Source organism: Vanellus vanellus (genome assembly GCF_965231255.1).
Source record: "Vanellus vanellus genome assembly, chromosome: 18".
NCBI classification, from domain to species: Eukaryota; Metazoa; Chordata; class Aves; order Charadriiformes; family Charadriidae; genus Vanellus; species Vanellus vanellus.
In genome coordinates, this window is record NC_138923.1 from 785512 (window position 1) to 809461 (window position 23950).

The following is a 23950-nucleotide window of genomic DNA, read 5'->3' on the forward strand; positions in this document are numbered from 1 at the left end:
GTTCAATAATCCACTTCCACCAGTAACCTCGCATCTCCTACAGCAATATTTCCTTCAGTCCTACAAAACTGTGTGGGGTCAGCAGAAGAAAAGGATTCCCTCCTTTCAGCTGTCAACAGACTCACTGACCCACACAAAACCTGTACAACACAAGCTTAAATATAAAGCAGGAACTCTTACCACCTCCTCTTTCCACTCTGGCTTCCCTACGTCTCTCGCCCTCCGCAGCAGATGCACAAAATGAACAGTTCATTATTTTCCGTACATTACCGCAGCTTAGGGCCTCTGCATAATCCTTACTAATACCACTCTTCCTGGGAATTTCTCACTAGCGTTCCCCTTTCCCTTGTGCTCTGGAGAGCAGGGATTTGTAACATGCCCAGCACACTTTGCACCTGTGATAGCACTAATTATCAAGCCTCAGACATAAGTATATCAGAAACTGCGGTACACAAGCCCAGAGGGAGACTGCTTGTTTGAAACAAGCCCAGGAGAGGAGTATATTGGAAGACATGTCAGAAGATAAAGCTATTATTTTAAGGGATACAAGCTTGCTTCAACTCATTAGGCTGGTTATCAGCTCCGGAGTCCATCTGGAAATCAAGAGGTCTAGAAGTCATTTGTTTTCACTAAACAAGCGAGAATCAGGTGGTGCGTGCTGCTGAAGATGCCTTACCACTGCTTGGTGATGTCAAACATCATCACTACGCCATTGCAGTTTTTATAGACATCCAGGAACTCTGCATCCAGAGCCATTTCTGACTCTGCCTGAGGAAATAAAGGCAAAAGACACAGTAAATAACTTGATTCAACTTCAGGCTTGTACAGAACACAACCGATACAGTGCTGAATAGGCAAACTTTCTAAAGCGACAGTCACGATAAGAAGTATCCGTGGATTTCACATCATCGTCATTTAAGCAAGATACCTGCTGGTTCACAGCTTCCATTGCCCAGAGGAGCAGGATGCGAAGCACCTGACAGTCTCTGAAAAAACCACGTCTGACAGCAAATGCTAAACCCCCCCCCCCTTTCCCCTGTGCCCCCAAAATCCTGTGTTGACAAGGTAACTCCATATATGCTACAGGATGGAGAACAAAGGTCACAGCTCCCGTTCCATGTCTTTGCCGACCCAAATATTGACTGTACTTCTAATGCTTCTGGTGTATAAAGCCAGGATGTAGTTTCTACTGAGTTTCCCCCATGCAGGGCTGAAACTATTTATCAGTATCTGACTTGTTTTTCATCATTTGGACTCTGCATGCTGCAAAGTACAGCACCGGCACTGTACTCAACCTCCAAAGCTCCTGCTGGAATTTGGTGCCTATGGAATAATTCTCACTCGTTTCCCAGCAGTGGAAAATGCACCAACATTTGTGAAGGAAGAAGCAGCTGTGATATCTGTTCTCATAGAGGTTTTTTCACCCCACAGGAGAATTTTTTTTAAAGAAAATTCCCCTAATCTGACCACACAGATTGAGCAGGACTGGCACCCTGCTGAAAGAGGCAACTCTTCAGAGCCCCGACTCACCCCCAGAACCGAGTGCTCAGCTCTCTGCGTATCAGTGATGCTGCCCTTCCCATCAATTTCAACAAAGCGGTTATTGAGCGAGTACCAGAACACCATCTGTGCACTAAGCCCCAAAGGGCACTGACACACGGACAGGAGCAATAAAGCTCTGTAAGAGCTGCAGCAGAGATCACGGGATTAAGAGCCTTTAAACTGAATTTTTCCTGAGGATAAAATTGTACATATTTTGAAAGAGGTGCCATGGAAGTGCACTGGCAGGCCAAATGCAGTTTGGGGAAGGTGGCAGTATGTCCCCCACAGGACACTTGGACCTTCTGCTGTAGAACAAAAGGACACACATTTATGCAAGAGCCTTGAGGAAGCCACTGTGTTTACTTTTACACACTAGGTAGTATTTCTATTGCCCCTTCCTCCTCTACATTTCAAAGGATGGTAAAAGGTAATTGTTAGCCCAGTTTTAAGGAACAGCCAGAGAGCACGGCATCAAGTGGCTTCTTCAGGTCTCATAAGAAGTCCATAACAAAAGGACTTCCTGCCACTGAGGATGTGCAGACAGGTACAAAGCTGTTGAGTAAACATCTGGGGCACGGTCATTCCCAACAGACGGAACGGAAAACAGCGAGAGAGTTGTGGTGAGAGCACGAACAAGGATAAAATGCACAGGCAAAAGACTGAAGAGCATCAGGGATCCCACTGCCCCTCCTCTGCCGGCTGGGCCAGCCTTGAAGCAGGGACAAATATAGAACTTACTCTCCCTGGACCAAAGGTGGACTAGAAGCCTCCTGCTAAGAGGCAAACATCTGCATTCAAGGTGACTCACCTCCTGAGGGTCATTTTCCAGTTTCAAACCATCTCCTCGTTTTTTGCATTTTCCTTAGAAAGAATTGTAGAAAAAAAGAAAAAAAAAAAAAAAAAGCATTACACTGGGCAGAGAACTCCAGGATGAGTCTGGGCAGGAACACGGCATTTTGAGTATGACCTTAAAGCAGATCCAACTTCTACTATAAGCATGGGGAATGAGGAGGGGTGGGACAGGCATGCCTTGCTGAAAAATACCAGCTACCCTGTTCAAAAGTACCAGCTGCTCTAATTCAAAAATGAATAGGAAGGAAGTCTGGGGCAGCTTAAACCATGCTCTTCACAGCCTAAAGTCGCAATGACTGAGTAATACAAGGTTTGGTGCACTCCCCGACCACGAAGGAAAGCTGCTTTGTTGCACTTTTTGTTGCATTACTGTTGAAGAAGCAAAAGATCGTGGGGCTGCTATGACTGAGCAGCACAACTACATACGCAGCCTTCCGGAGAGGCCATGACATTGCTGCACTATATCACCGACCCGAAACACACAGTCTTGCAAATACACGTGACCTCAGAGCCCATCGGGCGCTTTGGGCTGACTTGTGATCAAAAAAAAAAAAAAGACTATGAGAATTTAACAGCCAAAAGGAAGACAGAGCTTATGCAAGGGGAGATCCAAGCAAAAGCAAATAAACTGCAGTGAGGGGGCGGTGGAGAAGTAGAGGAGAGGCAGCCTGCACGTGCACGAAAGGCCAGAGCCAGAGGGTCAGGTCTGGTCATCACCAGCAAAGGTGTAGAAAGGAAATCCTCCAGAGGCACCACCCAAAGCCACACGCTTTAGAGACGCACGCAGAAATAAGCTAGAGGACAGGTAACACTGATTAAGCTCACAGGGAAGTGCAAGAGGCAACAGGCTGAACACTTGGAAAAAACACTGGAAACCCACTATGGAGACTTGCCCTGCAGTCCCACAGCCACAATCCCATCTGGAGGAATCTCTCCAAATCATCTGCTTCTTCTAAGGCATATGCTAAAATACAGCCCTTATACTTAAAGGGCAGCCCCCTTGAGACTTCTCTCTTTTCCTACAGCTTCAATAAGCACCGGATAAGTTCACAAACTGACATTTTAAAGTACCGCTGACATTTGACTCAGCACCCCCAGAAAAGGAGTCAGTGTTTTTAAACCTCAGGTTCCTTGAAAATTCTGTGTGACATCATTTACACTGTAATCACGTTTCCAAACCTTAAAGCCTGCAACCACAGCAGACAGAGAAGACGACACCGTGTTTCTGTACACAGGATTAGCAGAGTGGCAGTCAGCTAACATGATTTTCTGGTGTAGGCGCTCAGCAGTAGGAATTGCTGGGAGTCTCAGCGTGCCCAAGCGAGGACATGTTTCACCTTGTGCTGAAGAAGTTTAGTGCGGACATGCCATGAAAAATCTGTCCTTGCCCCCAGGTATTGTTTAAACTCTATGTACAGCAGTTCCCAGAGTTTTATCGAATGATGAGCGCTGCACACTGCATAACCCTGTAAGATCTGGAGTTATGTTTTACAGATACCGAATATCTTCCAGATGTTACTGACAGCAATTAAGAACTGTACTTCTGAATTAACTTTGTTCCATATTTTCCTCATCTAAATAATGACGAGTTAACTAAATTATAATGGGAGGGACTTGGAACTCCTTCTCATAATTTCTAGAAACTTCCTGTGCCACTGACAACAGAACGCGTTGGCAGCTTGGATGCACCCGCAAAAAAACCTCCCGTTGACTCTTTAAAAGGCTCTGCAACGCTGGGGACCAAAATAGCTCCCGCCAACTATTCAACATGGAGCGACTACTTGTAAAATTCATGGTGCTGCACGGGAAACAAAGTGTTTCATTCTTTTCGCATGCAGGTCAATGATAAAGAGTTATGAAACAAAGTTAATCATGAAAGTTTTAATGCTGCAGGACACAGCAGGAGATTCCAGCCCTCGCACCCTGACAGTGTCTGGTGGGTGCTTCTGTGCACCACTGCACGTTTGCCACCCTCGTGTCATCTTACTGTTGACATCTGAAAGTAGCAGAAATACTAATCCTGATCCTTCCCCATTCAAGCAGTGTGTTTCCCTAGAGGATCCAAGCATGGGCTCTTACTTTTCCCAGTGCAACTGAAGGTGTGAGATGTCTAGGACGTGCATACCTTTTCCCACTTCAATTAAATTCATTTCAAGTCAGCGGCATTCATGTGGCTTCTCTGAATGTCAAAACATCACTATTTCTGCAGTTACTGCTAAATTAGGCTTGGCATGACCTGAATTTCTAGGTATTAAAACAGAAGCCCGAGCGACCGCAAATAGTCTTCATAGGTCCTCTCGTCCTGAGTCATCGAGGTGTCTTTCTAACCTGGACACACTTACAACCAATGCTTTGAGACTGAATGTATGACTCGCATGCCTCTCCCTGCTTATGGCTTTATGTGCATCAAGAGGAATGAGCAATATTCTTACATGATGCTCATCACTGCTGTAAAGGAGGTCATCTACACAGGAGTAACAGAGCTGAAAAGCGCATGTGTGTACATATTCATGCACAGTGACTATTTTTGGAACTAAAACTGCAGGATGAGCCAGATAAAGACAAGATGTATGTAGTGAAAAGATGCAATTCAGCCTGTAAAGCCAAGTGCACAATGAAGATTGTGTTGTTATATGAACGAGGTCCTGTCTTGGAGGTTGCACTGATGTGTAATCTCGAAGGGGTCTTCATGTTGCGACTGCTCAGCTTCTCTACCTAGAAAGATGACTGCTCCTTATCTGCAGGCATAACAGCAACACCAAAACCAAATAAGCTTCCAGCAGTGCCCTGAAGTCTACAGAATAGTTCTTTCTGAGAACCAGAAGACTGGGTTTCATGGTCAGCACCTGAGAGCCTCTGCACCCCTATGTACCATCTGTTTTGTTGCAGGATAGCAAGGATTCAGCACGGCTTGCCAACAAACACAGTGTGAGGGAGATGCTTCTGTTCACCATTCAAAAATACATGTCTAGGACACTTGCATCCCCAGTGTTATCTACCTCATGACATCTGAAAATAATAGAAATATTAATTCTGACCTTTCCTCCTTCTTGCAGCACACCTCTGGGAGGGAAAGCAGTGAAGGGGCAGGGAAAGGAAAGGAATCTCCAATATGGGGGAAACAGTTTATGCTGGTTTGGGGGCCACAGAAAAAAATATTATTTGATCCCTTCAGTTAGTGCATGGGAAAAGATGCAGGAGCCAAACTAGCAGAAGTTACAAGACAGGATATCAGAACTGTTCTTGAATCACCTGCACTCACGCAGCTTCTTTGCATTCAGGATCTGTTACAGCTTTATGACCTGCAGTAGTTACACAACTTGCTGCAAAGCCAGAAAGATGAGTCAGGACTGTGACTTTTGCCGAGAGACATCTTTCCTATGTTCTATTAGTTCCAAGGGCAGCAAAGGAGATGGTATTTACTACACACACTGCACAAAATTCAATACAATCCATAGCTGGGGGCAAGCTCTACTTGTTAAGATTTTAGCAAATGGAACCATTACACAAATGAGCCCCGTTCTCCGAGCAGGCCCAAGGAGGACCCAGCAGGCTGCAGTGAGACTGCACATTACAAAAAAGAAATCCCAAAGAATCAAGGAAAAGGTAAGAGGAGCAGTACGATACTGCGGTTGCCATTTCCCCCTGTCGCAGCGCACTAATCAACCTCACAGGTTTTAAGCTTTCACAACAAACCTCCCCACACTACCGAATTAACATCTATCCACTAAACAGATGACACCAAGGCACCAGCCAAGCAGGGCCAACAGAGCTGCCTCCTGCATTCCTAAAATAGTCCGGAGGGAAAAATCAAAGCGCACTGCTGAACTAACAAGGATGGGGAGGCACACTGCGGGTAAGCGCGAGGAGAAACACCACTTAGTAAAACCACATTTAACTTCAGTGCAAGAACGTACATGAAGTTTTTCAGGGTGCAACTTATTAGGTTTCCCCAAATCCTCCTGTGCACGTTCACACTGAGACATGAAGAACGGCAGCAACGCATAGCAAAGAGGCTGAAGCTGCTTTACAAGACTAAAGTTGAAAACTGCAGTTTATGGCTACATCTTTTTGACAGTCTAATTACATCCCCACATCAGGCTTTCAATACATTTTCAAACATCTTCACTTAAATAGAGGTCTCTTAATTTTCTCTAAGAAGGAACAATTATTCCAAAACGGGGAAACACTGGCAAAAAAATTTAGCCTGGAAAACAACACGTGTTCAGAATGTGGATTTTTTGGCAGTTTCAAATCCAGCTTGATAAATGCAGCATTCTACACAACTCTAAATATGCATGTTAGCCAGGATCTGGTGGGCAAGGAAAAAAAGGAGGATCACATATCAGCAGCACTTGCTGCAGCACTGGATACTCTGCTTCTAAAAGCCTACGTCTAGATTGGTGTCATTCTCACCAAAAGCATCACGCAGGAGGATTTTTTGTCCTAAGCACACAGGAGGAAGAACAAAAATGTCATGAGATAACATTAAGATGAAAGTTAGATATGATCAAGCTCTTAACGGTTAATTTGCACATTTGCCTAAAATTGTACTTATCAAGAATCTGCAATGCTATGGCAATAGGAAAGGATTTGATTTTATTATATTGTGATGATCTGAATTTTTACACTGCATTGATTAAGTACCTTTTATTACATAAAAATACATATCTGTGGTCCGTAAGTAAGGATCTTAACAAAATGAGTTTTATTTCAAAAGAATATGAAGTGGAGAGAAGAGAGCCCCTTGAGATTTCTAACACATGCTCCGCTGTCAGAAATGAAAGCAGGATCAGAAGAGCTGTTATCAACATCTGCACATATCAAATCTGATCCATTTTGCCAAAAAAATGACAAGTCTCCAGTTGAGGAGATGACTCTGCTCAGAGAAGCTATTCACAGACATAAATGCTGGAACCACATGATTCCCAAATTAACTGTCTATCTATTCATACCAAAGTTGCAAGGCAGCGAGAAAACAGATGTTTCACTCAGATTCCAGCCCTGCACATGTTATCCCAGGATCTGAAAGCCAAATTGTAATCAGACTGACTTCAGCAGTAACTCTGACCTAAGTAAGGTTTCGTCTGCACTGTGAAAACTGGCATTTAAGAGACTAAAGAGATAAAGCACCCAGGATTTTCATTTCAAGTTACTGGCTCAAGTTTAACCTAAAGGCTGCATTATGCATCTGAACTAGAGCTGCTATCTTTAATTACCTTTTCTTTTTTACTACTTTAAATACAATTTAGCTAACATGAAAAATTAAATTTCTCCCTTTCCCACTCCCTGTTATACTCATCTTCTTATTTTTCGGTGTTATCGCATGTGTAAGTTGCACAGGTGGTACAGCAGAGGTAGTGCCCCTGGGACGCAGTTCTGCTGAGGAACGCGTGCCTGCACAGACTCTAGCTAAGGCTGCAGGAAAGGTAGCAGCAGCCAAACCATAAAGTTTAAGTTTCAACGACTGTGGTCAACAGATTTGACCAACAGAAACATGCAAACAAGGAGCACAACCCACGGAGTAAGAGATGCTCATTTGGAGAGCTACTTTCCTGACCTCGCACTTTCAACCAGGAGCTTGGCTGGTACAAAACGGCTCGTAAAAGCCAAACAGTGTCTGCATTTGGGGCTACAGAATGGACTGTTAAGATTTCCACCCAACCCCACCTAGCAATATATTCCACCGCATCCAGATTTGCACTGCATTCAGATTGTGTCTTCACAGATGTTTTGGGCATTTGTTTTTATTTTTTATAAAACAGAACTTTATACTCTGACAAAAATTGAAAACTAATGAAAAATGTATTTATACATCATAGTACTTCCCTTGGCTGAGCATTTAGAAAGATTTTGGATTAAATATATTGCATTTTCTGTCCTAAGTGAATTTAAGTAATTGGCTTCTCTTTTATCCTTCCCTCCTGCATACATTATTCACTGCAGATAACATTTTATCAATTTAACAACAGCCTTCCTTTACAAAAACAGCTCGGCAAGAACTTTTATAAACAGAACAAAGAACTCAGTAGCTGTCTAAGCATATATAAAACTATAAAGGAGAAAAGATGAAGTTTGTTACAAAGTTCAGAGAAGCTGAATACACTTAGCAGCACGCTATTTCATCTGTCACGGAGCACATGAAACAATTGCTTCTGACTACTGGGTTTCATCTGAAGTTCAGATTGCAAATAATGGGCTCTAGCACTGGAGACTCCTCTCTCCTTTCCATATTTTTTCAGGAAGTAGCATCCATGCACTTGGAAAAACCAAGTACAGACGTTTTTCTGAGGTAGAAGTAGATATTTCTGAATTCTGTGTAAGTTTTTAATTAAAATTGAGAAAGAACGATGAATTTCCGTTAGAAAGGAAGTTATAAGTCTTACCTTTGTCAACTACATCCCAGACTTCAACTTTAACAATATCGTCAGTGGCTAAAAGCACAATAAGAACACAAAGCGTTAGAAGGGGGTTTCAGTAAAACTACCGACAGTCAACACTCACCACAGAGAGCCAAAGCCAACATTGTCAAAGCAGGAGATGAATGTCAAAAGAAAAGTAGTTCTTGAGTTAAAAGAAAACCCAAACATAACAAGAAGGCCGCTGCTGTTGAAGGTCCAAGTTGTAGACCAAAACCATGTTATCTAAAGAACTTCTTAAAGACTCTTAGTCACCTAAGTGATAGCTAGATTTCCTTGATGGTTTATGTCAGATTTGAAGGATGTTATAAATATTTTGTGTGGATTCTTTTAATAACATACAGAGGTTTCCATATTCTTTTAAAAAAAGATATAAATTTAATTTGGAGAATAAAGTCTGATCCATAAGCAAGGCATAAAACTGACAAAAAAAGGAATATACATATTTAAAAAATATCAACCTTACCAATAGCATCTTTATGTGAACGTGACAAACAGCGCAAACAGTCCTGGAGCTACAGAAATTCATTCTCTCTGCAAATTTCAAGTCGCATTTTGTGAAAAAAATAAGATATTACTAGCAATTTTGCCTCTTAACGAGCTGCAGCATCAGTAAATTATAAGCAGCAACATATATTTGAAACAAGACACCCAAAATTCTAGCTAGCAGCTTAACTTTCAGGTGGCACAAGGGATGGGCAGCTTTGGTTAGAAGTTTCTGTTGAATCCAAACAAGCACTCCAATCTTCATGGAGTTGTTCCAACAAACAGTTGCTTTTTGGAAATGCTATAGCTACAAAGCAAAGCTTGTACTTGGAGCAGCTCTGAACATAAAGCAATGGAATAGGAGGATAATGCCTCAGAGCAGAAAATAATCTCATAGGATGGCATGAGAGTTTAGCTAAGCAGCATTGTCAAGCCAGGAAACATTTCCTCTACAGAATTCACTGTTGGCTAAACTTAAACGTTTCAAAATATTGTAAAGACAGATTATGAATAAAGGAAAGCTTTGATCCTCTGCTGCTGGAGAAAGATCCTTTTTTACATTTATGCACGAAGCAAAATCAGCCTGTTTTTCCTCATAGCAACTCCCGCTTATCTTCCACTTTGCCAGCAGGGCAGCGGGGCACAGGACCAACAGGAGACTTGCCCAGGCTCAGCCCCACCAGTGCACCACAGGCTCAGCCGGGACTGAAACCACAACAGGCATCCAGCAGCCTGCAGTTTTAAAACCTCTGCTCAAACCATTACTCTCCCCAAATTACTTCTGTCCTCGAATATTTCTACAGACCATCAAGCCAGGCACGGCTGAAGTCTGACATCTCCCCATCGCTCCCTGGCCTGGCAAGCCAGCTGTCCGGCCGGCTCCTCGTGGCCAGGCACTGGCACAGCGGGGTGCTCCCCCTGCGACGGGGGATGCTCGAGCCTGTGGTCCGTTCAGAGGGCGCCGTGAGAGGGTGCTGGGACACAGATCAGCCAGCGGAGGTCTGCCCCCACATTCCTACCCTGCAGCTGGGAGTGGCGGTGCTGCTGCTGTCCCTGAAGGACACGGGGACGGACAGACCAGCAAAGTCAATCTTGGCAACAGTCAAGACTTTCTGCAAAAGGACAGGAGATGTTTTCCTTTCTCAGATGGCAAACTTTGCAGGGGCACAGGCGGAGTCCCGAAGACTGCTTGTTCTTTCCAGCAGTGCCATGTGAAGCAGTATGCAAACACTAACAAGGGGCTTCCACGGAGAAGCTGGAACCCCATTCCAGCCCTTGGGGTGACGTGCAGGAGGTGGCCTGGTACCTAGCACTGGGACTTTGCTCCTGAGCTTCCGAGATCTCCACCTCCTTACCCTGACACCAAATGCACCCTCAGTTAAAATTTGTTCTCCTGACATCCTGCTGAGCAGCAGCACCCCCAGATAGCTGAGGAGTTGAACTGTTCGACCCACAAAGACCTGCTCTAGACCCTTTTATCTGAGGGGAACCACAGAATTTCACAAAGAATCTGACTGCACAAGATCCAAGAAAACCATTCTTCCACGTGGGTTTTTTTCCTGTTAGCACCAGTACTCCTGATAGCTCACAGCCAATGAGTTCTTCCTTTTCAATACCAGCTTCATTCCTGATTATCCTGAACATACAAGAGGATAATTACTTCAGTGCTGCTGTGTTGGCTTTGGTATGACTCATACACAGCAGCATTTCACCTTAACGGCTTTGGAAGGCATGTCGCAGCAAAAAAGAGTGCCAATTCATCCTTTTAACTCTTTGCCTTGGATTAGCATAAACCATGGGTCAAACCACTCAAAAGATCTGTACTCAGATGCTATTTGGCTAAGTACTCTGCAGCCAGTGACAATGCTTTCCCAAAAAACGGTGGAGAGGTGTGAGAAGACTCCAATTGCAAGAAAGCTCATTGGAAAAAACAATCACCGTTTTCTGGGCAAGTTCATCACCAGGAATTCACAGGCCCTCGGACATATTTACTCTCATGCAATTGCACAATTCACTTCCGACTCCTTGGATCACAAATCCCGCACAGCAGAGCAGCTCCGCCTTTCCTCACACCCATCTATAAACCATTCAAAGTACCTGAACAAAAGTATTTGCCAATTTTTATTTCAGACTCCCTTTCTAAGACTGACAAGCAGAATAAAATTAGTGACTAGCATAATCTAAACAAGCGTTCATTAGGGTCAGGAATGGTGACTCCTTACGTGGACACAAAAATGACAAATATCCATCACAGAGACAATCAGCACAGAAAAGTAATGCTTTTCATTCTGAGTAGGAAGGAATAACTCAAATTCCTCTACCTTTATTAATTCCTCCAGTGTAAAATTTCTGAAGATATGACAAAATGGTGCATTCCACATCTAAAATGTAAATCTTCTAATACCAGACAATGTAAGAATCCTTCAATATTTGACAGCGATTTAATTAATATCTGTAAATATTTGCTGCCAGCTACCTCATAATGTTTATTCAAGGTAGCTTGAGAGCATGCTCACAGGAAAAACAAACTTTATTTTTCCTCTGCAGATTAACTCAGCCAACAGGGCAGTAATTAGACCTGAGCCAATTTCTCAGAGTGCCCACATCACCCATCTTGGATGGAAAGTTTTCACAGCAGGAAACATACCTTACAATGTTTTTTAAAAAGGGGGCTATTTTTTAAAACAAGTTTTAAGAAAGTCAACAGAGATTTTCCTATACCACTGCAAATTCTTACTAAGGAAATAATAGTGTTTTACAATGCAAAAGAAACACAAATGAAAGGCACAGTTTCGTGTGTAGCCTTCCAGATATTTAGGCAAGCTCAGCAACACTTCACCTTGAAAAATATGTACACATCGCTGTCAACTCTAACCAGCAAGCTCTACAGAAACATACCACATAAGCACTACAAATAACAAATATACCTGCGGTTACCAACATACAGCTGTTTTCTACCCCAGGACTGCAGACACATTGAAAAAGCCAGTGCCTAAGCCTCAGCTCAGGAAAAGAACATACAGTCCCTAAAATATGCAGAAACATGCGAGATGACTGGATCTCTCTACACATGGAACAGTCCCTAAGCACCTTTTTGCATGTATACACAAACCCGTATACGTGCATTTTGTATACCCGTTCACATATACAAAAAGAATTAGGTACAAAAAAGCCTCTTGGAAATCAAACATTAAACTCCCAGGCTGTATTTACAAACAGCACTTGTATTACCTACACTGATTAGAGAAGAAACCAAACTCTGAAGTTTTTACCTATGATATTGCAGAAAACCACAATTAACATTCAGTGCACTCTTCAGACTTGGATATCTAAGAAAGGGGTATTTTATTTCTTACTCTGACCCTATTTAGGCTGAAGCATTCAAGTTTGATTTTGGAGATAGAGTTTACAAGTTGTCTGGAGGACGGAAACAATGTTCACACATCCCTAACTGATATGCTGATATTCTGAGAGAGAGGAAGAAGAGTGTGGGGGAAGGATGCCACAACTAAAATACAACATGCCAGAGATTTTGCTGCAGATGGGGAACACCACTGCATGAACACTGCAGATCTGTCAATGCCTTGGGCCAGTTGATAGGCATAACATCAGGATGATGGTACCCAAAATAAAGATACTAGCTGCACTGAGCAAGGATGACCTGTTTCTCTCCCACATCCACTGTAAATTACAACCATCCATGCTTATAAACCTTTTCAGCTTTTGTCCAGAGAGAGCTGACTCGTGGAAATCTGTCTCCATAAGCGCACGAGAGTCTCCAGGACTCTGGTTACCAGCTCCCTGTGAACATACAACGGCAGTATCCGCTCGCTCTCCTTGCACCGCAGCCTATGAAGCCAACGGAGATCGAGAGAGCACTGCCCCAAGGCTGACTGGTGGCGAACACACCCTGTGGCTCCCCGATCATTATCACAAGACTCGGGCATCACGATATCACTCAGCAATACAAATTTGCTTGGTGAATTAGACGAAGCACCCAATTTGGTGTTTAGCCAAACTGCGTGGGTTTTATTCCCAGCTGTGAGGAGACAGAGAGTACCTGATTCAACAAAAGGTCAGAGCGGTGCAGACGGACAAGGTCTGATAATGACAAACTAACCGCTGACCTTTTTTTTTAAAGCAAAATCAGTCTTACAGGGCAAGTTCATATTGAATCAGTAGTTCACCCCACAAGGCTGTGGCATTTTTGATCAGGAACCTGAAAGCTGGACTTAATGCATCGTTGCCTTATGCAATTTCAATGACTACAGTGTCTTCTCCAGGTGAGATCCAGGGCTGCCATAGCCCTTTATACTCTCAGAGCTGATGGGGAATATAAAAAAAACCTCACACCTCATCTCTCAGACTTAAACAAGCACTTATAAAAAGCTACTGATAGATGTGCTTCAGTAAGTCACCCTAGAGTTGTTAGTGCTACAATCATTTTTAAAACACCACCTTCACCGGTTACAGGACGCTTCTTATATTTTAATCAGTAAAAAACTAGTTTGCACCATGTTATTCATTTCTATGCAACAGTAACACCAAAAGCAGGGTTAGCCTCAGAGAGAGATTTCCATAACAAGCCTGTTAGCATTAACAAGTCAAGTGCATCACAAATATTTCAAATCTTTTGGATTACCTATTAAACACTTTATTTGAATTGCAGCTTCCAAAGACCTATCCTTTAGGGCTTATAACACATAGTTTCTGAGTAAAGTTATTAAAAACATGATTGAGAAACTGTGAATAATAATTTACAATAACAAGAGTGATGACAGACCACTTTATCTCCCAAGCAGACACAGAAGAAAGAAGCAAATGAGGCTGCAGTGGAATTTCTACCCCCAAGGCAGTGTCCCATGACTGTCACTCCCTCCACCCTCTTCCGTCTTACTTTTATAATTCCAGTGGATGCTGGTGACTTGGATCTCCTGAGTTGGAATATATTCCTCAATAAATTTCTTTCCCTGCAGTCGGTGCCAGAGTGTGGTTTTCCCAGTGTTCCTGTCCCCTCGGATGACAATTTTCACTGGGGAAAAGAGCAAGCAGACAAATAAAATTGATTAAAAACAAATCAAAGAATGCTGTGAAAAGCATGTTAACTTTTTACAAGCATTATTCAGATGTAATTAGTACTCCCATATTACATAGACAGGATGGGGTTTGTTAAAAAAGATGAGCCTCGGTCATTAAAATCAGTGTTTATTCATCTACTCACACTAGCTCAGCAGAAAGAACCAACATCAAGATTGAATCTTCACAATCTGTGCAACTTCAGCCAGCTAAGTCTCCTCTGCTTCCAGCCTCCTGCCTTCTCTTCCTCTACCCAGCCCTTACTCCCACTCTGCCATGCCCTATCCCTTTGCCAGCTTTTTATTGAACCATAGAATGGTTTGGGTTGGAAGGGACCTTAAAGACCATCTAGTCCCACCCCCCTGCCCCGGGCAGGGCCACCTCCCCCCAGCCCAGGTTGCTCCAAGCCCCGTCCAACCCGGCCTTGAACACCTCCAGGGATGGGGCAGCCACAGCTGCTCTGGGCAACCTGCGCCGGGGGCTCACCGCCCGCACAGGGAAACATTTCTTCCTGATATCTAATCTAAATCTGCCCTCTTCCAGTTTGAGACCATTGCCCCTCATCCTATCACTACCTGCCCTCGTAAACAGTACCTTTCCAGCTTTCTTATAGGCCCCCTTCTCCTTCAATTACCTCCTCTATCATTCCCATTTCTCCTTAAACACTTTTCATTCCTTGAGAAAATACTCATTTCCTAGATGCAGTTGCCCCAAGTGACTGAAAGCTCAAGGACCAGTTCTGAGGAGCGCTGACGAGGAAGGGTCCTACGCTCAGAGGTGCTGCTCCCTATATCCCACCGGGGTGTGACTTAAGCCCGGCACCAGTGAAACTGTTCTGGGATGGTGCTGGAGAGCTGAGAGGCAGCTTCTGGTGAACATCACCGCAGAGTTAAGCTGTCATCACTCTCAGCTATCCCCAGCTTTCTTGCACTGGGGGAGCATCCCCTTTTCCAGGGGAAGCAGAAAGAGACTGCGAATTGCTCTTCAGCTGCTCCAGCTCACAGCCCAGACGGCCTCAGGTAAGGGGGCAATCCTTGGCAGGGACGAGGGGAAGGCACTGAACCTTCACAGGCTTATCTTAAACTGCCCCCAATAAAGTCACCAAACTGTCTCTGTTGATGGCCACAGTTCGATTCAAATTAAATCAAAATCAGTCTATCTTACATGCTTAGAAACAAGCTAAACTGAACCAAAACGAGCATGCCCCTTTAGGGACGTAAACTCACTGAAGTAATAGTGAAATGAAACCAAGAGAAACCGCATCTCTCTGGGTCCTCTGTGTGCCAGAGGGACTGTCTCTACCACAGGAACCAGACCCTAGCTGGTTTTAGGTGCGGGTGTACTGGTGGCCCTCAGCATTCTCAGAAAACAGCTCCACGGCCGCCAACTGGCCTCACACCCCGCTGCCGAGGCCACTCAGCTGATCGACCGCCGCCTGCCTGTGCTCCTGCACCCATGCTTGGACCCGTAGCAAGGAAAGTCCGTCAGCAGAGAAACTCACTCAAACCCTCCCAAAGAACTGTCCAATATACCACAAACTGTACACAACCCGGCAAAGTAACTTCTGTAGGAATTAATACCATGAACTTTCCAGAGTTTACCCTAACGTTACCTTGCTCTTTCTGAAAACAGTAAGTGTTGTTTTCTAAATTTTCTGTTACATTATTATTTTTTTTTTAAATACCATTCCTTGTTTAAAGCAGCAACCACAAGGCTATTAGGAAACGTAAGCGGACTTGAATTTTTATGCTTGTCTTTTGAATAGGAGCTATTATCCCCTAGAAAATGGGTCACTCGGAGACATCTAACGGCAGATTCAGGTGATTATCATCAGGTTGTGCATCATCATTTGGGCAAGGAAATCTCAGACTGAAGGCTGCCTTCTGTTGTAACTCAGGAGTTATTACACACATTTCAGAGAAAAGTTTAACAGGTAAACTTTAAGGTGTGTTCTGCTCTTGGCTGGGACAGAAGTAATTTCCTTCACAGTAGTCAGTATGGGGCTATGTTTTGGATTTGTGCTGGAAACAGTGTTGATAACATAGGGACGTTTAAGTTATTGCTGAGCAGTGCTTGCACAGAGTAAAGGCCTTTTCTGCTCCCCACCCCACCAGTGAGGGCTGGAGGGGCACAAGAAGTCGGGAGGGGACACAGCTGGGACAGCCGACCCCAACTGACCAAAGGGCCATTCCATACCATAAAGCATCACGCTCAGCATATAAAGCTGGGGGAAGAAGAAGGAAGGGGGGAATGCTCAGAGTGACAGCGTTTGTCTCCCCAAGTCACTGTTCCGCGTGATGGAGCCCGGCTTTCCTGGGGATGGCCGAACACCCGCCTGCCCATGGGAAGCAGTGAGTGAACTCCTTGTTTTGCTTTGCTTGTGTGCGCGGCTTTTGCTCTACCTATTGAACTGTCTTATCTCAACCCACGAGTTTCCTCACTTTTACCCTTCCGATTCTCTCCCCCATCCCGCTGGGGGGAGTGAGCGAGCGGCTGCGTGGTGCTTAGTTGCCGACTGGGGTTAAACCATGAGATGGTAAAACAAACATTACAAAGCCTGTGGAAGAGTTTTGTCCAGTGAAATTTTGTGCTGCAGTTTCACTGTCCTTTTGTTGCTGTACGCTGAGATGTACTGTTGTTTATTCTTTTACAAAGTTACTTATTACAATAGCAAAAGGATAATAAAGGCATAGACGAACGTAGTATTTATAGGCTGACTTCACTTACAGGTCCCAGAGCATCTCTGCAGAGACAACAAACCGTTTCCTGCATTTCCTGTTGCCCTGCGTGTGATTCTGTTTCCTACTCACAGATGGTGAAACAATCAATGGAGGGTTCCTTTGATTTCTCTAAATTAACGCAGCAAGTCCATGGCACAGGCAGAATGAGATTCCATTTGTCCCCTCTAAAACCCAAGGCTTTCTAAATGCTCTCGCTGCCTACCTTAGAGAGCCATTTTAAAATACACGTTCCACCATGAAGTGCAGCATGAGATACCGAAACAGTAAGTTTTAAGGCACACACTGACCCACCCTTAAACAGTCAGGCTGCTCTCAAGGTGCGCTTTCAGGATTGCTGCCAGATGACTTGACTGTGAGCTCTCCCTAGAAGGGGCAATCTTACCTCCCCCGGGACTTTCCCAGTGCCAACAGCATTATTTATGCAGCTACACATTGAGCTGCATCGAGGAACTGAACTGGTTGAAAACTAACCCCGAAATTATTCCTTTTCAGTTTTCTTCTCTAGCTCAAGTGCCCAGCTGCAGTAGGAGCAGCACACGGGAGGCACGGCTGGAGCAGCAAGGAGACTACCCCACCCCACATTTAGATCCACGTAGGGTGCTCGTGGCACCACACGCTCAGTTTGAACAGGTCCAATGGCCCTTTCCAGCTGCAGCACTCTCCACGTTAGGATCTCTTTCCTCCTATATAGTACATGAGTTTTCACTGACTTTTTTCCTGAAGAAAGAAAAAGTCTTTAAAAACAGAACAGGAAGAAGGCAGGTGACGTACATCATTTTTAGCAAAACAGAATCTGTATTTGGGACTTCGGCTGGGATGGGTGTACTCAAAGACATGCATCTGCAAGACAGGAAGAGCCGAGTGAGCTGCAGGGCACAGCCAGGCAGGTACATCACAGGCTGCTTCTGAATGGGGAAAGAGCACCAGTAATTATGGGTGAGGTTAGTACTGTTACCTACAGGACAGTAACAATCGCTGCCTTATTTTGATTTTAAGTTAAATCAGTACTTACTGCAACAGCCATAGGCTTGTAGCAAAGACAGGAGAATCATCTGTGGGAAGAAGGGTAGGGATGGGTGATAGATCAAGATGTGAGGAAAAAGCTAAACAAATCACTTTATTCATATTGTCACTGCATCAAGAAAAATAAAGAGACTTCCACTCTCCAGATGGGGAAACGGAAGCAGAGCAGTGAAGGTACAGGCCCAGAGGGGAGGTCTCCGACCAACTCAGAACGAGAAATCAGGAACTCTCAGCTCTGCCCATATTCCTCCAGAACACTGCAGCAACTAAGGATCTCAGACCCCGCAGCAAAGATCCCCAAATTTCTCTGATAATAAACCCCACGCGGAGGGTCATGACCTTGCCCTCATTAAGGTCTTTGTGACTATAATGATGCAATTCAAATGCTTTAAGCTTTTGCTGCCAAAAGCAGCACACCTGATCAGCAGACATCCCCAAGCACGCTTCCCAGGGGGAAGAGGCCAGACAGCAGTCAAAGCAGGTTGGCCACAAGTTCCACGAACACCCCCATCAGCAGTAGCAGAAAACACGAGAAGACGGGAAGCAGCAGGAAGAGGGGAAGCCTTTATTTTCAGAGTAGTCCTGAATGAAACACTTAAAACTACAGTCAGAGTCTGGGAACTATGACTCTTAGACAACACAAAAGAGGTAAGGACTATAATGATTACCCAAAGGATACACAGTATTAATTTTGTCTTTTAAAGCATGTTTTAGGCAGAAAGTAATAAGGGGAGGGACTGGGGGGAATCCTTGCAGCTACTGACCAGTAGGTATTTCAGCAGTGGTGACTGTTTCAGGGCAGTCATCATGAGGAGAGCAGCCCATGCTCCAGGCACACGCAGAGGCGGGGTGAGCACACCGGGTGCAGCGTCAAGAATAAAGCCCAGAGCAGAAGCCGTGCCATGTTCTGGGCAACAGGATGGATGGATGTGAACCTTTAGCACATATGCATCTTTTGCTCCTGTCACTGATCAGCAATGGATAACTCCCTGGGAGTCCTCTTGCCAGTGCAACCCAGCCAGAACCCTTCATTTCACCCTTGTTTGCCCATCATTGCCTTACATAAATGTTTGAGTAACCTGGTGCTGGTACTTCCTTCTGTAACTTGTCCCGTAATTTGTCTAAATGAGCACCACTGCCAAAGGAACAAGATCCACCTCATGCTCTACCTCCACCGGGTCCACTCACTGGTCCTGTGCTACCCTCCCTGGGTCAACACAGCAATCCAAATGGGGAGGCACCAGACCTGATCCAAGTTCAGGCTATGCCAAGTAGGAAAAAAGAGCAAGGTTTTACAAAGATTGGTTCCCCATACTTGGAACCATGATCTCCTATAAACATTCAAGCCATTACAGATATGGTACAGACCCACATCATCTCTGTACCTTCCACATTGCTCAGGGAACTCTGGTGTTATTTGGGTAAAACACAGGAGCTCCATGCAGATGATAACGAGAGCAAACAAGGAGTGTGTGTGCCGGGAATGCAGTATGAAAATGCTTTTGTTTTGAAATAGGATGTCCCATGCAGAGGAAGTGACTGCTGCCGAGGGCTAATACTGGCCTTTGCTCTCCTCATATCATTAGAAATCTAAACCTGCTCACCCTGCAACACTCTTCCTTTGGAAAACTTAGCTGAGTGGAAGGGACACTGTCGAAACAAATCATTTTGGTTCAACTTAGAGGTGCATAGTATCCAGCGCCTGTAACCCTCAGTGCCATTAAAACACCACACCACCTTCGGTATCACCTCAAACCGGCAGGCTGTCTGGGTACAAAATATACAGGACAGCCGTGAAGGCTGGCCCAGCACGGCCTGCCCTGAGCCCTGCAGCGAGGCACTGAGTTCCAGATAAGGCCCACGTCCCGGCCATTTGCTGCCCGCTTTATCAGCAAGCAACTCGCGGCATGCTCAGCACACTAAACGTACCTGTGGGAAGGAAACGGGCTTCAGTTCGTGATCAGTAATGGTCTATGAACGCAAGGAAACGTTTCTGTAAACCCAGTCATCTCAGCACCCTTTGGTTTAGGTTCAGGCAACTCCAGGGCAATGGAGGAGTTTTAAAGATCTGTGTGTGTTAATGGTGGCTACAAAACACATTTTGCCCTCCTCTGCCGAGTGTCATATATTTCCTAAGAAAGGAGCGTTGGCAACACATAGGATTTGCAGTTCTGCCCTTCCTGAGCAATGGCCCTTGTAATGGCAGTCCTTCACAGCCCACCTTCACCTGAGACCACAACCTCACCGTGCCGGAACCTATCCCACCCCTCTAGTGCCATGGCTACGTAGGGTACTTTGAAACCGTTTCGTAAGCTTGCCAGTATCTCCTATAAATATTATGTAACAGCGATCCCGGGAAGAGTTACTATGGAGATTGGAAAGCTTCCCTTAAGGCAGTGACAGAAAGCTGCATTTTTATTCCAGATATGAAAGCAGTAACTAGAACACAAATCCTGATAAAACAGGGCACAAACCAAAAAGCCTTCCCGAGGCTTTCGGCAACGAGACGAAAAGCAGCAAAGCTACAGTTGGTAGCTCAGCTGTTGGCATTTTTGGCCTTGCTGTATTAATGGCAAGCAGGTACACATCCACGCAGGTTGGTCGACAGTGCAGTTAGTCAACACGTAACAAAGAGCCGTCCCCGGCGACTGCTGTGCCAGCAGGATGCAGCTGATCCGCACTGTCCGCAGCACGAACGTTCACTCTCTGAAAAGTCAACTCCTTTCTCCTACATAATTCACAAGCTGGTATTAGCTGCCTGATCTCAACATGTACCAGTGAAGCACGTGGATGTGTTCTGGTCTGTGGGCTGCACGAAACCTCTGCACAGATCAATGGCCTTTAACCAGCAGATCTCCAGGTACGTGTTTAACGATGCAGTGATGTATTCCATGGCACAATAGTTTCACCCTCACCCCCTGCCTTTCACTGGAAAATGAGTCTCTTAACACCAACGCTGTGCTTCTGTTCACTTCCCTGGCTGCTTGCTTAGACACTAATTTTCTATATTAAGCACTACTGGAATATCTAACAGATGTGCTATGGATAAAGGCACCAAATGCTCTTGCTAGTAAAGCAGAGAGCTTCAAAACACATCAGTTCAAAGGCACAGTCAATAGTGATAATACAAAAAAAAAAAGAAAAAAAAAACCCAAACCCAAAGCACAAACCTCTCCCTTCACGTTCTCTTTCAGATTAAGATCCAACATAAGCTCTATTCCTCCAACACGTGTGCCTTTACAATTTATTCAGTGCCACGTTTACAAATCAGTCTCTTTCCAAACCGTCAGTCTCCCGGCCTTCTGCAACCTGACTTCACTGCCTGCTTGGATCCACACAGATGAGCTGATACTCGCAGTGCTCTCTGGTACCATCTCTGTTTTCAGCAAGGATGACATAACTACCATCCCTGTCTCACAATTGTTATTTTGGGATGTATTTCACATACTTGCAGTGCCCTCCTGAAACGTTATATTAGAAATAACCTTTACTGAGCTTCAAGGGAAAAACGCAACCCTAAGCCAGACACTGAAAGGAAAAAAATTCTGAAAACGTTCCCTGAGAAAAGAGCAAGCGGATCAGTTGCAGAAACAGATAGACAGAATGAAATTATGTACCAAGGGCACATAAAGGTGCACATCACTCCCCTTTTATTGAAGCCTGGCAGGGCAGAGCTTTTCAATAGACCCTTATCATATAACCACTAGAGCTTAATTATAAATACCATTATCCTGGGCTGCAGGGAAGGTCACCCACACACTCAGGGGAGTTACTCTCTTGATGCTTTAACTGACAAAAATTGATTTACAAGGAATTCTCTCTTGTGCCACAGTCAGCGGAAAGCAGGCAACCGTTCAGGACATCTGCTGACTGGGGACACTGCTGCACTACAGGTTCCCAAGTCCCGCACAGAAAGATAAAAGTTTCCCATCCCTCACTCCTCCCACGCTTCCGCAAGCCCCAACATTTCATTGCAAACTTGGCTTTGGGCGAATACTGGCAAAAGCACCACCAAAAGCATATACGCATTTCACAGTCCCACCGCGCTATGGGGCATCAGATGGGCCGGACCCACGCGGGTCCCCTCCCGCCCGGGGCCCGCTGTGCCCCCCGACAGACCCCCCCCGACCCTGGGCTCCGACTCACTGTTATACTGGACTCCCTTGGCAAACCTCCTCTGCAGAGCCTGGTTCATGGACTGCAGCCCCGCAGGGATATTCTTGTCTCTGACCGGCGTCTGGTCCGAGCCCACCAGCTTCTTCAGGGCTGAGAACATCTTTCTGGTCCCACACCTGCGCCACCACCTGCGGGAAAAGGGCTGCTGCGCCGGGGCTCAGGGGCAGGGCGGCCCCGGGACGGGGGGCATAGAGGGGCCTCGGGGCGGCGCGGGTAAATCAGGGCTGGGGCAGGGCAGGGCCGGCCATGAGGGGCCTTCCCGGGCTCGGCAGGGCGGAGGTGTGCGAGCTCGGCCCGGCCCGGCCCGCCGCGGCGGGGAGCGGGGCTCAGCCGGGGCCCCGCCGTGCGCCGGGGGAGGGGGGGGAGCTAACCGGGCATGGCCCGGGGCTGAGGCGGCGCGGGTAGACGGTGGGGGGGGGGGGGGGGGGAAGGCTCCTGCCGGCGGCGGTGGGGCCGGTGCGGCGGCTTAGCCCCGCCGGACGCCGCGGCTCAGGGCCGGGCACGGGGAGCGGAGGCGGCACGGGGCTCCCGCCGCCGCCGCCATCTTGCCTCTTCCGCCTCGCCGCCGGGGGACGGGGCGCGCGCGGCGCCGGCTACGGCGGCCGGCAGGGGCCAGCAGGGCGCGGAGCGCGGAGCGGCGGCGGGGCCCGCGCCTGTCCCGACCCCCAGGACACCCTGTGACACACACACCCACACTCGGCCCCTCGGAGCCCTTCCCCGACCCCCGTAGTCCCCCTCATGTACCTCCATAACCCCCGTCATCCCCTCCTGGGGCCCTCATAGCCCCCCAAGACCCCTGCCGTCCCCTCCCGTGAGCTTCATAGCCCCCCACCCCTGACCCCCGTGAACCCTGTAACCCCCTCCTGGGACCTCCGTAGCTGCCCCGTGACTCCCGTAACCCTGATAATCCCCCCCCCCCCCCCCCCAGCATACTTTGGACCACCCCCAAAACACATCTAATCCCACCCTGGGACCCCCACAGCCCACTTGTGAACCCTGTAATCCTTGTAATCCCCTCCTGAGACCCCCATGCCCCCCCCCAATCCCCTCCTGGGGCCCCCACAGCACCCTGTGATCCCCACAACCCCTGTAATCCCCTCCTGTGAACCCCCACTTTCCCCCTGTCACCCTCACAACCCCGTAATTCCCTCTTGTGACCCCCAATAATCTCCCTGTGACCCACTGTAACTTCCGTAATTCCCTGCTGTGACTCACCATAGACCCCCATGACCCCTAAACCCCACTGTCCCCTCCTGTAACCCCTCAGGGTCCCCTCTCACACCCCGTAATCCCTTGCTGTAACCCCATGTAACCCTGCCGTGATCCCCATCCTTCCCTATGATCCCTACCCTGGCCCATGACTGAGCCCCCTGGTCCCACCATGCCCTTCCCAGTATGACCTCCATGCAGCAGCAATTATTCCCCCTGCTGCCCCCTTTCCGGCTGCCCACCACCAGCTCCTGGGAAACGGGGTGGCTGAACCCAGTGGGATGCCCTGAGCCCCCCCGTGCCCTGTCGGCCACCCCAGCACCGTGTGGGCATGGGGCAGTGGGCTGAGGCAGGGACAGAGACTCAGTGGGGAGCACCCAGAAGCCCAGCAAAGCAGAGGGACACTCCACTGGGGAGGCCAGGGAG

The 23950-nt window shown here is 46.5% G+C and overlaps 1 protein-coding gene across 1 annotated transcript in view; it reads right to left on the reverse strand.

Annotated features, from left to right (window-relative positions):
* RABL6 (RAB, member RAS oncogene family like 6) overlaps positions 1–22719 on the reverse strand; it is a 61758-nt gene extending 39039 nt beyond the window's left edge. Inside the window, exons 1-5 of the mRNA XM_082492633.1 lie at positions 22286–22719; positions 14197–14331; positions 8781–8828; positions 2351–2403; positions 677–768 (exon numbers count right to left, since the gene is read on the reverse strand). Of these exons, the coding sequence (XP_082348759.1) occupies positions 677–768; positions 2351–2403; positions 8781–8828; positions 14197–14331; positions 22286–22415 (458 nt within the window). The 5' untranslated portion in view covers positions 22416–22719. The remainder of the gene's footprint in view (positions 1–676; positions 769–2350; positions 2404–8780; positions 8829–14196; positions 14332–22285) is intronic.
* Positions 22720–23950: the final 1231 nt, after the last annotated feature.